Raw genomic sequence first — 15944 nt, forward strand, 5'->3', positions numbered from 1 at the left:
AGAGACAGCTATATCAGGGTCCTATCAGCACAATTTTGCTAGTGTATGCAATGGTGTTTATTTTATTTTTAAAGATTGATTTTTTAAATTTTATTTATATGAGTCCACTGTGGCTGTCTTCAGACACACTGGAAGAAGGTATCAGATCCCACTACGGATGGTTGTGAGCCACCATGTGGGTGTTGGGAATTGAACTCAGGACCTCTGGAAGAGCATTCAGTGCTCTTAACCACTGAGCCATCTCTCCAACCCCCTAAAGATTTATTATTTTAAAATTTTTATACGCATGGGTATTTTGAGTGCACATATATCTGTGCACCATGTGTGTGCAGTACCCATGGAGGCCATAAGAGGGCAGCAGATCCCCCTGGGATTAGAGTCACAGACTGATATTAGCCACCCACAGTCTGATGCTGGGAATCAAACCTGAGTCCTCTGGAAGAGCCGTAGGTGCTCTTAACTTCTGAGCCATCGCTCCAGCTCAAGACTTATCTTTTTAATGTGGAGTCCGGGGATCAACTCAAGTTAACGTATTTGCAAGGCAAAAGCTTTACCAACTAAGCTATCTCTCCAGCTCCCCCCCCCCGCCCCCCCTCACCATGCACGAGGGTACTGGGAATAAAAGCTAGAGTCTCATGCATGCTAGGCAAGTGCTATACCACTGAGCCTCACCCTAGCACAGGTTCTAACACCTCAGAGGAAACACTGGGCCAAAGGCTAAGTAACGTGCTTAAGGCCACACATGGAGTGGCCCAGCCAGCCTTGTAACCACAAAGTCACTTGGGTCTTGCTTTGGCTCTGCAGCCTAGCTGGGCACATCAGTAGGAGAACTGTATGTCCCCAAATGAAATGTTCCCCTTGTCTATGAGCTGATAATGTCCTAAAAAGGAAGTCGTAGAGAACAAACAGATAAACACTCGCTGTGTTTCTTAGAGAAAGTGAGGTTGGGGGCCCAGCTAACTTCCTGGAATTGGTCTGAAGTCCTGGGAAAAGCCTGACATCAGCTGTCCCTCAACCTTCTTGCCCTGTCTGCCCAGGCCTCTCCCAGTGGATCTGCAAGGTATTCAAAGCCAGCCTTTCCCAAAGCTTGCCTGAGGACCCTGGCTAGCTCCTGCTCCTAAGCTCCCAAGAGACTGGGTTCTCCTCCTCCTCCTCCTCCTCCTCCTCCTCCTTGTGTTGTTGTTTCAAGATAGGGTTTCTCTGTGTAGCCCTGGCTGTCCTTGAACTTGCTTTGTAGTTCAAGGTTGGCCTCAAAAGAGATCTGCCTGCCCCTACCTCCCAAGTGCTTGGTTGGACTAAATGTAGACGCTACCACAGTCCCTCACATAGAACTCCAGTATGGAGTCACAATATCTAAGACCACTTTAGAGAGCTTCCTTGAGAGTCAGATTTCTGATGGGGTTTGAGTCTGGGTCTGGGTTTGGGGGATTTACCTCCAGATGAGAAGCAGGATCATTCTAGTGGACCCAGCAGGCAGCTGCCTGGCAGGAGTGGTGAGTTCCTCAGAGTGGGTGGAATCCAGGCAGAAGGAAGATCCTGCCCCCTCCTGCCCCCTCCTGCCCCCTCTTGTCCCCTCCTGCCCGTTTCTGAAAGGGCACAGCTGCAAAGTCTGGCCCTGGCAAGACTCAGAAGTCCCTTGTATCCTGAGGAGTCTGCATGAGCCTGAGCTCACAGAGCTGATGTCAGCTCACGTTTGAGAAGCCATTGTTCTCACAGGAGCTGCCGGGAATCCAAGAGGTGGGGACCACTGCACTAGCCAAGCCCTTCCAGCCTCAGGCCTGAAGAGCCAGGCATCCGCACCATTCCTTCACTAACGCTAGAGCAGGAACTCTCTCTCTAAATACGCACTAAAAGGCTAAGTGTTGGCCTCAGTGTGGTTCCTACACCAGACACTCCGAGTTCCAAGGCCTGTTTCTATCCCTGAGCAGCCCGAGGTGGAGGGCAACATGAGAAGCCCCCTCTCCAGGTTTCTACCTACCTGTCTTTCAAATAACCTTCAGCATCTGCTAATGGATGGACGCCTCACCCATGAAACCTAGAAACCTGGCCTAAGGTAGGTTGAGCTCCCCTGGACATTGTACTGCACCCCTAGAGAGTCCTGCCCGGCCCTGGGGCTGCACACTGGGCTTTCCCCAGGACTTTGAGACAAACTCCAGAAAGTGAACTAAGCCTTTGCTCCCTCCCTCCCTCCCTCCCTCCCTCCTTCCCGCTTTTCCTCCCTTCTTTCTTTCTCTCCCTCCTTCCTCCCCTCTTTCCTTCCTCCTCTCCCTCTTTCCTTCTCCCTGTTCCTCCCTCCCTCCTTCTTGTTTCTGAGACAGCATCTCACTATGTATCACTGACTGGCTTAGAACTTACTACATAGACTCACAGAGACCCGCCTGCTTCTGCCTCCTAAGTGCTAAGATTAAAGACCGATGCTGTTGCAATCTAACTTTTTCTAAAATGTTCTCTTTTACAGGGCAGATGCCTTCATGTGCAGGAAAGGACAGACATCTTGAATGGCACTTATTCGGCCTGAGCTCTGTGATCGGCTGTGGGCATCCCTGGAGAAGAGCCCCCTCTCAAAGCTGCTTGCCTTATAAACATGCAAATCAGGGGTGGCCTCAACAGCAACAGTGACTCCACAAGTGCATGACACCCAAGGACTTGGGTGAGTCTGCCCACGGGTTCCCCATTGCACCCCCAGGTCCTTGGGCCTCGATAGTTGGGAGAAGAGGAACGAGAGTTGGGCAGATCAGAGCCACTCACCACTGTCGGGCTCATAGGGCAGCCAGCTGTGCTTGGCGTCCTGGTGGGTATAGTAGGAGTTTCGCTTGGCACACTGCTGGGCCCGGAAGTCCTCGTAGGGCCCAGGACAGTCCTCACTGTTGCAGATCTGGTACTCAAACATGGACCCTGAGCACGGGCGGCCTCCATAGGCTGGACTGCAGTGGCAGAGAGACCAGGTGATTAGGGGCCAGGGGAGGCTGGGAAGAGGAGAGCTTCCTACATGAGACCTAGGACAGCTCAGTAGTAGATTTCTCAACTCAGTAATGACCTACAGTGTTGGGCAGCTAAACTCAGAGTTTTCTGAACTCTCTCTCTCTCTCTCTCTCTCTCCTTCCCCTCCCCTCTCTGAGACAGGGTCTCATGCAGCTCAGGCTAGCTTGGACTATGAGGATGACTTTGACCTTTGGATCATCTCATCTCCACCTCCTGAGTATTGGGACTACAGGTATCTACCACCATTCCCAATGTATATGATGCTAGGGATTGAACCAGGGCTGCACACTGGGCAAGCACTCCAACGTGTAAGCTACAACCCCTCCTTCCCTCTGACTATTTCACCCATAGGAAGAGTGCTAGCTCCTATCTCCCTGGGGCTGGGGGTGGGAGGTGAGGGGCAGGGGACATAAGGACAGACAGACGAGGGACTGGCTAGCCCTTGCCACCAGTCAGCTGTCAATCTTGCTTATTCTTTAAATTCCTTCAGTGCTTACTGCAGACCGTGCAGGCACTCGGTCAAGACAAAGAGTTCTCCACATCCACCCCCATCTCATAATGGAATATAGTAAACTAAAGAGCATCAAAGAGATTTGGTTTTTGAACCAGAAGAGCTGACATCCAAGTCCTGACCATGTGGCCTTGGTTCGGGCGCTGGGTTTTGCTCTGCCTTGATTTCCCCCTTGAAAGGTGGGATCATCGGAGCTCACCTCCAGCTGTGACAAAGCAAAGGAGAGCAATGATACTCTTCCTGATTAGGTCAAGAGGATTAGAAAAGACAGTTAATACAGAGCTGGGGAGATGGCACCTCTGGCTACTCCTGTGGGTTCAGTGCCCAGCATCCACATGGCAGCTTACAAGTCTATCACTCCAGTTCCCAGAGATCTGATGCCCTCTTCTGGCCTCTTCAGGTACTGCAAGTACACAGTGCATATACCTACACGCAGGCAAACGCTCACACAAAATAAAAATAAATCTTTTTAAAGAGACTTTTAAGCTGGGTGTGATGGCATACACTTTTAATCTCTAGCCCTTGGTAGGCAGAAGTAGGTGGATCCCTATGAGTTTGGGGCCAGCCTGGTCTACATATTGAGTTTCAGGCCAGCCAAAGCTACCTAGTGAGACCCTGTTTCAAACGAAACAAAACAAAAACCTTTCTATGTAAAGTATCCAAGTATAGGAGGCAACAGCGCCCTGCTCAGAGACTCTAAGATAACTCTCCAGGTGTAATGAACTCTCCACTTGAACACACAACATCCTGCACACAGCACTTAGGATACTTTTTAATAATAGCAGCTGTTGCCTCTGGAGTGCTTAACCCATGCTCCAGTGTGGGCATACATATTATTCCCTTTAAGCCTCATAAAGCAAAAAGGTATTTGTTGAGGTTTTGGTCTTTGGCTATGTGTTTTAATGTTAAATACTGGTTGCCCCCAAGGATGAGGAAGTCTGCACTTATATCAAGTAATGCTATGTGACCTTGTTCCTTAAGGTACAGCTATGGGCTAAATAAAGATGCCAACAGCTATAGCTGGGCAGAAGAAAATAGGTGGGGTTTTGGTTTCAGGGCTTTGGGTCTGAGGCAGGACCACAAGAGAGTGAAAAGAGAGGAGAGAAGGTGGAGAGCGGAGAGGACACCCTGAGGTATATGAGTCATGAAAATATGGTCACGAGGGCTGGCCAATTGGAGTTAAGAGCAGCCTAAATGGAACATGGCAAGTTATAACTTGATGGAGTTAAGGGGTTATTGATGGAGAAGTAGACATAATAGCTTAGAGGGTAGATGTCTGCCCAGCTCTAGTGCTTTAAAAGTTTATTATAAATATAAAAATTTTGTGTCTTTTATCTGGGGACTGAATGATCTAAGGTGGGGTAGAAGTCCCCACTTGAGATTAAATAGTTACTACAACAGGTATTGCTACAGGAAGTGTAATAAATGGGAGGGCTGATCAAGAAGATGACTTGCTGGCAAATGCAAGGTGGCTTATCAGAGTCGGCACCACGACACCTACCCACCACCTTGACCTTTGCATCTCCAACAGAGGAAAATTACAAGGGAGTCCATGTGCCTTGTCATCTGTATGAGGTCAGCCTGGTTAACACAGACCCTGGGTGCTATGGTGGCACTGAGCCACCAATCCGTAAATGTTATACCACCAATAGCCTCTGTTTCTTTTTTCCCCCTTTCTGCACACTGGGTGCTGGGAATTGAACCCAGGCCCTCTGGAAGAACAGCCAGTGCTCTCAACCACTGGAGCCACCTCTCTAGCCCCCAGATTCCCTCAACCTTTATGTAGATTTAGGGAATGCCAACTCCATTCTAGCTTGTATGACACGTGATTTATCCAGTGAGCCCCAAATGACCACTGTTTCTAAGGGTTCTGGGTCCACCAGGGCCCTGTGACCTATTAGCACAATGCTCATTATGCCATTTGGTGGAAGGAGGGCCTGTACCAGGCCCTGTGGAAGTCTCTAGGCCAGTGGACCTACGGCAGTTTCAACTAGTTTACCCAGTCCCCACTGGGGTATACCAAGCGAGCAGGTTCACCCTGAGAGATGAGGACTGTGGGGGGAACTGGGACTCAGACATCCAATAGCCATGAAGGAGGGGAGGGGATCCTACCAAGATGATTGAAAGGGAGAGACAAGTGTCTCTCCAGTACACTGAAGTGGGGAATGGAGGCACTGGTGTTAGCTGGAAGTTTAAAAAGGGGGAGTTTACATATGTGGTAGAAAGCAAATTTGATAGTGTTTTTTCGCATTGAAACTGATGTTTACTCAAAGTTTCACCAAAGGATTGGGGTGATGGGAGGTCTCTGAGTACCTGGAAGAGTCCTGGACACACCCAGTTTCTCTGGGGACTTCTCTGGACAGGACAACTCGAAACATCTCAGGCGCATTCAGGAACTCAGCCCTGTGGCTCACTAGCAAACTGCCTTGCTCCAACATTCTGGGCCCTTATCCAGGAATCAAGTAACTGTATGTAAGGGTCACTCTCCTGCACCCGATCTCTCCCACATAAGAAGCATCCTCTGCCCCACCAGTCCGCCACACTCACGGAGGGTTGTCGCAGTTCCGGCTTCGGGATCGCACCCCACCTCCGCATGACCGAGAACATGAGCCAAAGTTGGTCCAGGAACTCCATCCTCCATCCTGGCCATAAATCTGCTCTGGTGACTTCCAGATACAATGGCCTTTGAAGCACCACTAGGGTGGAGCAGAGGGCACATGGTCACCTTAGGCCACCACAAAGAATCCTGCAACAAGGGTGTTCCTTGGGGCACATAGAATAGCTAATAGATACTATGGCAAGCCCTGAGAAAAAGAGGGAGAGGGAGAGGGAGAGGGAGAGGGAGAGGGAGAGGGAGAGCCATTAAGAGATGGCCTGGGGAATAAACCGGGCAGGATCCCAGCTCTACTGGAACATAGGTAGGTGAGCTGCCTCAGACAAAGAGCTTGCCATCCTGGGTGTAGCCACCCTTCTCCAATGCAATGCTGGGAACAGCATCTTAGTCAACAGCACACACAGAGCCCTCCCCAGTCAGCAAACATTAGTCAATGATATCCGTGACGGGGCGCTATTTCATGCATCAGTCTATCTGGCGTGGGTGAGGCTGAGGGGGGAAAAAGATGATCGTCTTATCCTGTCTAAAGTTGACCTGTACCCCGAAATGCCTTCCTAGGGACCAGGGGCATATATATGAGCCAAGCCTATGGCCTGCAGCCAAGGAATAGATGCATGGACTCTGAGAAGCCTCGGTTTGAATCCCAGCTCTGCTACTGCTAGATGTGTGTGGCTACTTGGCTTTGCCAGACCTCAGTTAAATGTCACTAAGAACAGAGGTTTGGAAGCTGGAGAGATGGCTCAGTGGTGAAGAGCACTGACTGCTGACTGCTCTTCCAGAGGTCCTGAGTTCTGTTCCCAGCAACCACATGGTGGCTCACAACCATCTGTAATGGGATCTGATGCCCTCTTCTGTTGTGTCTGAAGACAGCAACAACAGTATACTCGTGAATAAAATAAACAACAGAAGGCACAGAGCTGGTATTCAGAGGAAGCCTAAGGTGACACTCTTCCCTTTTGGCACAGGGTATCAAGAAAAACACAGCAGAGTTTTCTGGGTGCTTCTCAAGAGACAGTCCCCAAGTAAGACTAACAATCCAGACACCGGGGCTTCCCCCGAACAGTTGAGTCTGTCTTTAGGGTCCTGAGATGTTTAGAATAAGGTGTGATTGACACACCACGGGAATCATCCATTTTGAGTGTGCAGTTCAACATCTTCATAATCCAGCAGTGCATAGCCTTCTCCACAGTTGAACTTCAGAACACATTCACTATCACCCCAAAAGCCCTTCGTACCCCTCTGTGCTCATCTCTTACTCTAGGGGTGGGAGTTTTAAAGCTTCCGAGAAGATTTCCTCGTGTAGCCAAGATGGAGATGCACTGGCTAACTCGAATGCAGGACTGTGACTGGGGGTGGTGGTGGGGGGAGAGCTGGGACTTTAAATAGAGCAGCTTAGGGCTCTCAGACCAGCCAGGGAATTCTCTGAACCACGCAGGCCTAAGGAAGCAAACACACATCTGGAGACACACGAAGGGCAAGTTGCAGAAGAGGAGAGATTTGTGGGGTACGGAAAAGGCAGTCAGGGAGCAGGGGAGTGGGTGGGATAGCTAGAGCCCTCCTCCCTTTATCCCTCTCTGCTAATCGCTCGCTGTGTGGCCTGACCCTTTCCTTAGCCCATCTGGGGTTCAGTCATCTTATCTATACAGTATAGGAAGTGAGCAGGCTGTAGCTTAAGAGACCGTGCTAAACCAGGCTGACCATAGAGGCCAAGGGAAAGGGCAAGGTGGATGTTTGTGTGGAGGTCATGAGAAGACTCTGGGCATGTGGACCATCCACGACACAGGAGCAGGGCCCTGGACCTTAGAGGGAGGGCCACTTCCTGCACAGCTCCCCACAGGTACCTTGCCTGGTGCACACTCTGTCCCATCCAGCGGCGGCCCCTTCTTGGTCTTGCAGAAGTATGGGTTGTCAGGGTGGCTGCACCATAGCTGCTTGCAGGGCTCAAAGGTCCTGAACTGTGAGGCAGGGGGATGAGGTGAGTAGTGGTAGAGAGAACAGAAGGTGTGGCAACTGCTGGGATGCAGGATGCTAAAGTCCTGTGGTTCCAGGGTCTTCCTACAGTCTGAGAAGGGGCCCTGCACAGTACATACTGTCTCCTCACCAACTGTTACAGAAGCCACTTGCAGGCTCCGCAGAGGTCTGGGCCTAGGACGCCCCTGATCCTTGGGCATGTGGGGGATCTTGAATGAATCCACACGAAGGTGAGACTCCCCCATCTCCTTATAACATGGATATCCAGTAAGGTCAGAGGTCAGTCACCTTGTGCTCCAGTCTGGAGGGATGCCCCCGATTTCATTAGTACTTTCTTAGCATCACCCCTAAGGCAGACAGGTGTCCCTTGGAAGCACACGGGCACTGAAGGGCACACTCTGCTCTTCAGCCCCAAAGCAGTGTTGTTGTGTCAGGCCACATGTCCCAGTGTGGCCTAGAAAGTGGGAAAGGTGGACCACACAAGGATTCCGTGCTACCAAGAATGGCATCCTATCCTGCAGAGGGAAGGGGAAGGAGGCTTTATTCTCTGGGTGGAGGTACAAAGTACTAGGGTCACAGAAGGCTGTTCTGTAGATGTCACTACCCTGAGATGTTCCCTTGTATGGGCCCCTTCAGGATAGATCAAGCTGACCTCCAATCTTAAGGGTTGCCCCTTGTCCTTTCCTGAAGAGCAGAAGCAGGGTTATGTTTTCTGGCATCTATGGCCTCCCGAAACACGATGGAGACATGGGGATGACCCCGTAGAGAGGAGACTGCCAGACACAGGGTTATGGAGATAGACTACCACGCCCCACTACAGTGTTCAGAGGTGGGAACTCTCTTCTTACCCATGGCTCAGACCCTGGCCTGACCCATCACAGGTAAACCCCTCACGAGACCAGACCATCCAGGTTATCGATGGCTGCTTGCCCTTCCTGCCTCACTCCTCCCATCTTCTCCAGATCTGAGCCCTGCCCAGGCTGTACACATGTGGCATACAGGTGGAATTGGATAATGTGTGCACCCTGCCCCAACCCACTCCACCCCTGTGTGGTGGACGGCACCAAGCCTGCAAAGGCATCCCTAGGCCCACGTGGCTTGCAGGGTTGACAGTCTCCAGTAAAGGAAAAGACTAGGTCACGTGAGCCTGGCACGCAGCCTACTCACAGCTAAGCAGGTGTGGTACCCAGTGCCAAAGTCGAACCGGCATTGCTCATCCATGGAGTAGTCGATCCCGGGCAGTTCTGGGGGCTGGGGCCAGGTGCGCTCGAAGGGGTCATCAAGGAGGCAATCGTAGGATCTGTGACAGGGACGGGGGAAGTGAGCCGGCTTGAGTGCTATAGATCCTAAGCCTTCCTTTCCCAAGTCGGGGCTTTTAATAAGCAAGGATGGCCTATAGGACTTTGTGCCCACTCTCGTGGACCCCAGCTGTCTATTCTAAGGATGCCGCAGCTTCTCTCTTTCTAGGTGGCTATTTAACAGGACGGTTCTACTTACATCTATGGGCATAGGCACCAAGGCCTGCCTAAAGAACTCAGGGTGGATCACGCTGACCTCCAGATTCAAGGGTCATCCCTTGGCCTGTCCTACAGGGTAGGTAGGGTCAGAGTTATGTCCCCTGGACTCTGGCCTCGTAGATACAGTTGACATGTGGCTGAGGTGTTGGTTTTAACCGAATAAAAGGGATGCAGTATGGATTACAATGGGGCGTGGCCTTGTAGACAATTTGAGGCCACACTGAGTCTAAGTGTATCCACCACACAGGAGGTACGCTGGGTAGGTAGTGCTAGCCAGCTGCTATGGAGGGTCAGTGACGAGTGTCCCTGTCCCTGTCTGCTTTGAATACCTGTCCTACATCTCCTAGTGCCGCCCCACACACCCCCATCCCTGTCTCTCCTGCCCTGGGGAACTGAAACTACTGTATCTCCATCTGCACAGTGGTGTTTGCATCCTCAATGAACCCAGATTCCCAGGACCAACCCACAGGGAATTCTAAATTAGCAGCCAGGTAAGGCAGGAGAGCCTGGTTTTTAATAGTCTATGCTTTTGGTCCCTTAGCCATACTGAGTTGGGACACTCACTAACCCACCTGTGGTGCACTAAGGTGGGTGTTTTAGGCCAGGTGAGGGGATAGGGGTTAGAAGAGACGCAGAGTGACCAGACCAAGGAGGTGGGGCAGGACAGGACAGCTGTGTAGCCTGGGCTTGCCCACCCATTCCTATCTTGGGGTGGAGGTAACCTACGGGAGGTAGCGGCTGAGCTCCAGCTTGCTGCAGCGAGACCAGTGGAACCTGTGGAAGGCGGCCTGAACCAGGGGCGCCATGACGCTGCCCAGACTGGTCTCATCATCGCAGCCATTGCCCTGGCCGTCATGCTCCATGCCAAGCCTGGGGGGAAGGAGAAAGTCCTGCTGTCGGTCCTGACCCTCGAGGACAGGCAGATGGACCCAAAACAGCAGACCCTGCCTTGACCAGGAATCCAGACTGGCTGGCTACCCTCTGTTTCCCGACCATGCCTCCTCTCCATGTTCTTTCTCCCTGGAGACCCACCCTTTCTTCAGACATTAACCACATCAATCTAGCTTTTGAGGATAGTCCAGCTGGGACACTACTGGTCACTCACCTTCCTTATCCCCCTCTTCCTATCTTTCCCTATGGACACACCTGTCCAGCCCATGGACAGGACTCTGTTCCTTCTGCACCCCTCCCCCCTATGTGACTGTATCAAGCCATCAGGCCCATCCCTCAGCCCTTTGCTGGCCTGGGCAGAAGGTCCCTGTAGGGGGTCCTATTGTACAACGTTAGCACGCATGGCTTGACCTCTAGAGCAGGGACCATCTGTTCGGCTATCAACATCTCTTGCATTGCTGCACCAGAAAGGCTCCTGCATGCAGGGTTTAATCTTGTTAAGTAAGATCTCATCAGCCTCACTCACAGAATCCTTTAGTGTGTGAACTTCTTAAAAACTCTCCTCAATGGATGGGCCTGTAGCATACACCTCTAATCCTTCTCTCAGGAGGCAGAGGCAGGCAGATTTCTTGGAGTTCAAGGCCAGTCTGATCTACATGGTGAGTTCCAGGCTAGCCAGAGGTACATAGTGAGACCTTGTCTGAAACCAACCAACCAACCAACCAACCAACCAACCTTCCCTCTGCATAGGATTCTATACATAGTAGGTACCCATGAAAGTTTACATTTAAAACTTTGTTCTTTAAACTGATATTCAAGACCAAAGCCCAACACCTCTAATTTCTTAAATACTGCTAGTGACTTCATGGGCCCCTGATCATTAAGTAGACATGACATAGATCATTATGTTTGACATTGCTTCTCTGCAGTGAGGGGCCTCTACTTAGGAAAGAGCGGATATCTACTGCCTTTTTTGGCAAGTCAAACCTCAGCATGTGATAGGTGCTCAAGAAATACTGAATGAAAGCCAGGTGACATGGCACATGCCTATAATCCCAGAGTGTGGCTAATCTGGAGCAAGAGGATACAGGGTTCAAGAACATCCTCAGCTAGTTTGAGGCTAGTTGGGGCTATATGAGACCCTGCCTCAAAAAACAAACAAACAAACAAACAAACAAACCAAAACAAAAGAAAACAAAAAACCCACAAACCAAAAGAATAAAACCAAATACTGGTGAAGGAATGTATTCTAAACAGCATCTGAGCCCACAGAACTGGCTGCCAGTCCCACCTGGCTTACTGCCTGGGCTCCAAGTGTGCCTGTTTATGGTGGGCTTGGGCCAGTCCCTCAGTAGGCACAAGCCAGGGTAAGCTGGAACTGGTCTCTAAAGCATGCTTGGGTGAAGACAGAAAGAAGACATAGCAAGGAGAGAGACCACCCAGACAGCAGGTCTGACCTATGACAGGCATTCTGCCACCAGCCTGACAAAAGCCAGGCCACATGTGGTCCCCACAGCCATGGGCATTGCCTCCTGCCACGGGCAGCTGGTAGATATCATGTGTCAGTGACAGAACCTGGCCTGGCCTTTTACCGTCAAGCCCCCTCTCAACTCAATACTTGGCCCAGAGCCCTGAGCCACTCCTAAACACACCCTCCCAGGGCTACTTACACATGGCCTGTCTCATGAGCCACGACAAAAGCTGAGGAGAAGCCATCCTCGTGGTTGAGGGCACAGCTTCTTAGTGGGTGGCACATCCCAGTAACAGGTGCATACCCTACCAGAGAGGAGAGAGGTCACAGGTAGAAGCCATGGGGAGTACTGACCTGTGTCCCCAGCCTGAACAATGCAGAGACATCCCAACCTGGTGGGTGTTGAGGTTCCTGGAGAAGAAAGGTTCTCAAAATTCTCTTCCCAGAGAACAAACATGGGCTGGCTGCCACCCTGTCCCAGAATTAGGGCTTGTTCTTGGCCTACAGTTTTCCATGTACCAGCAGCAACGTCTCTGAACAAGTGGGACTTGCAGGTGAGACCCAAGCCTACACATACTCCACTTCTGTGAGCCAGTCAACAAACAAACTCAGAACACTGTCTATGTAGAGGGTAGGGATGGCCCTGTGTTGGGTACTGGGGGGAGCCAGGTAGAGTGGCACTAGCCTGTAGCCCCACCTACTCTTGAGACTAAGGCAGGAAGGCCACAGGAGTCCAGGAGTTTAAGACCAGCCTGAACAACATGGAGAGGTGCATCTTAAGGACGACAAAGAAGAAGGGGAGGGAGAACACAAGAAGAGGGGGAGTGAGAGGAGGAGGAAGAGGAAAAGAAGGGGAGGAGCAGAGAAGAGAAGGGAAAGAGGGGGAGAAGAAAGGAGGAGGGGAAAGAAGAGGGAGGAGGGGAAGGAGAGAAGAGGAGGAGGCAGAGAAGGAGGGAGAGAAGGAGGAGGAAGAGGAGGAGGGAGAGGAGGAAAAGAAAAAGAAGAGGATGAGGAAGAGGAAGAAGAGGAGGAGGAAGAGGAAGAAGAGGAGGAGGGGGAGAGGGAGGAAGAGGAGGGAGAGGGGGAGGGGGAAGAGGAGGAGGAGAAGTAGGAGAAGGGAGGAGGGGGAGGAGGATGGCGAGGAGGGGAAGGAGAGAAGAGGAGGAGGCAGAGAAGGAGGGAGGGGAGGAGGAAGAGGAGGAAGAAGAGGAAGAGGAGGAGAAGAAAAAGAAGAGGACGAGGAAACAGAAGAAGAAGAGGAGGAGGAAGAAGAGGAGGGGGAGGAGGAGGAGGGGGAGGGGGAGGAAGAAGAAACTCTCTTTAGATCCCATGGGAAAAGCAGACTAAAATCGCCTCCCTACTCCCAACACACCCCATCCTTAAGGAGGGTCTAACTCAGCAGGCAGACAGGGACTGAGCACAGGTGTGCCTGAGGAGCAGCATTGAAGAATCAAGAGTTCTGGGAAGAGATGAAGGAAAGGGAAGGAAGAGTCCCCCTGGGAGGTTTGACAGGCCCAGGGAAAGAGACAGAGGGAGTGACTTCTGAGGGCCACCAAGCAGGAGAACAGGCAAGATAACTCTCTGGAATTTGGGGAGTCACAGGCCAAGGTATAGATGAGCCACATGGAAAGAGAGCAGGCAGCAAGGTGGTCTGTACTGTGTGAAGGCTTGCGAGCTACAAGTCTGCCTCTGGGGCTGGGGGCTGTGGCACAATGGTGGAGACTATGCTGAGTTTGCAAGGGACTGTGCAGTCCATCCCAAGCGGCAAATACACAATTGAAACAGACACTGCTTGCAGCGGGAGTGCAGGCTGGGACAATCCGCAGCTGGTGGTGTGGACAGGAAGGCCCGTGGTGAGTAGCAAGCTCTCCTTGACTTAGGAGTTGTGCCGATTTCACAGTCTGTTTTGACAGGGCTTGGGGAGCCCAGCACTATGGTGTTGCAGTCCCGTGATTAGCGCCATACACCATGCTGTTCCCACACGTGTGCCAGTCTGTGTCCGGTCCACCTGTGTACATATGTCTGGTGTCTGGGTGTGATTGTACATGTGTGTACAGTGTCTCTGTGTATGTGCACATGTCTGTACATGTGTATGCATGCATGTCTGCTATACACATCTGAGACCTAGTAGTTCAGGCAGGCAGCCCTATGGGTAGGCAAGCAAGCTGACTCATGTCTACCACTGGACTAGAAAAACATCCCAAAAGTTCCCAACATGAGCTCTGAAGAGCTAGGATAGCATCAGGTCTATCCCTGCCTGCAAACAGGCATAGACAAGTCTCTTCACCTCTCTGTGCCTCAGTTTCCCCATATGAGAACTATGATCAAAGCTGCACATATACAGATGGCTTACAGTTGTCACTACTATCTTGGATTCCTGTGCACCCCTCTACCCACCGAGCAATTAGGAAATGGAGGATGGTAAATAGTACGGTTCTCCCCTCCTCCATTTGCAACTTGGGAGAATCTAGAAACTAAAAAACTCCCGGATCCATGCAGTGGCACAGGGCACCAGGCTTCCATTCCTACCACCAAATGCTCACAGTCTGGAGTGAGTAGAAGCCTGGCTGAGGTCCGTGAGGTCTCCACGCAGCTGGGGACGGGGACAAACAGTACATGTAGGCTTCAGGCAGGACTGAGACAGCAGACACCAAAATGAGATGCTTCCCCTGGCCACAGTCCTTCCGTTCCAAGGCTTACCCTGCTGTCTGTCCAGGTTCTGTCCCCTCTTGTACCCTAGGGTGGGCCTCATAGAGAGAACATTGCTCTCCAGCTCCAACCTTGAATCTCCACGTCTGCCCTGCAGGCTGCTCACACCGGGCCATAGGAAGTCTAATACCTTGCATACCTGAGGGGCCGAAGTTCTGGCGCGTGAGGAAGATGACGTGGTCGTGATGTTCAGTGTGGCTAGGGTCCTGGCGCTGCTGGGAGTGTGCCCAGCGACACACCTGCTCCAGGCTGCGCGCTGGGTTCCCTCGCTCGATCAGGCTCAGGGACTGTGGGGGAAGCAGAGGGTGACAACAACGGGAAGGTCAAAGACACCCCGGACTCCAGTGGCGCTCTCCTCAGAGGTAGAACACTGAGGCCCAGGGCTCCTAGAGATCACTAGCTGCCTCCACATAGCTGCTGCAGGCACACAGTCATCCCTACACGCGTGTGTGGCAGGCACTATTCAGTACCCATGCCCACTAGAGACTCCACACATGCTATTTTTACTCTCTTCAACCTGCAAGACAGTGAACTGTGCTGTGCTAACCCTATACCAAACGCTCCCTCATCAGGTCCCTACAGTAGCCTGTGAGGTAAGTATGGCTGTCACCTCCATTAGGGAACATAATAAGTTCCTGGTTTAAGGCTGCAGAGGTCAGGGTCCTTACGTTCAACAAGGGAAGTTCAACAATGACAGCCTTTGTGTCCATCACTGCCCAACCCCAAGGGAACTACTCAGGGAGAGTGGCCTCCTCCCCAAAAGACACAGGATGTCAAGTTTCCCTGTTATGAGGCCCAGCCCATTGCCTTGGTCCAGGCAAGCAGCTCTGATAGTCTTTGGAAGCTGATTTTGTAGGCAAGTCTCCGGCTTGCCATCCACCCTGAGTCCTGTTCGGTCAGCAGGGGCTCACCTGTCGGTAGCCCACCATGATCAGGCGGACAAGGGCAATGTTCACGTGGGCCCCCAGTGATTCGTCATGGTAAATCTCATCCACCTACAAGAAGAGCACAGCGTGAAGGTAGCAGGATTCCCCCCAGGAGACCTACTGCACGTCACACGTAGAACCAGGCTCTCACATACAGCATGCCTTCTCCCACATCCATGACTTTACCCAGCTGGCCTTTCCTTCCCAAGAAACAAAACCAAGGCTAGCTAGGCATGGTGGCGGCCGCCTTTAATCCCAGCACCCAGGAGGCAGAGGCAGGCAGATCTCTGAGTTTGAAGCCAGCCTGGACAGCCAGGTAAAGAGGGAGAGGGAGAGGGAGAGGGAGAGGGAG

At 51.8% G+C, this 15944-nt stretch overlaps 1 protein-coding gene across 2 annotated transcripts in view; it reads right to left on the reverse strand.

The window, feature by feature from the left end:
• The window catches only part of Adamts14 (ADAM metallopeptidase with thrombospondin type 1 motif 14), a 79661-nt gene that overhangs the window by 19440 nt on the left and 44277 nt on the right, over positions 1-15944 (reverse strand). Inside the window, exons 5-12 of one of the 2 annotated variants that reach the window (XM_021174539.2) lie at positions 15578-15661; positions 14806-14953; positions 12157-12262; positions 10322-10465; positions 9246-9378; positions 7949-8062; positions 6041-6189; positions 2749-2924 (exon numbers count right to left, since the gene is read on the reverse strand). In XM_021174539.2, coding sequence (XP_021030198.1) covers positions 2749-2924; positions 6041-6189; positions 7949-8062; positions 9246-9378; positions 10322-10465; positions 12157-12262; positions 14806-14953; positions 15578-15661 — 1054 coding nt within the window. Of the gene's footprint in view, positions 1-2748; positions 2925-6040; positions 6190-7948; positions 8063-9245; positions 9379-10321; positions 10466-12156; positions 12263-14796; positions 14954-15577; positions 15662-15944 lie in introns of both variants that reach the window. The other variant, XM_029482694.1, reaches the window with a different exon arrangement.

Source organism: Mus caroli, chromosome 10, assembly GCF_900094665.2.
Source record: "Mus caroli chromosome 10, CAROLI_EIJ_v1.1, whole genome shotgun sequence".
Lineage (NCBI taxonomy): Eukaryota > Metazoa > Chordata > Mammalia > Rodentia > Muridae > Mus > Mus caroli.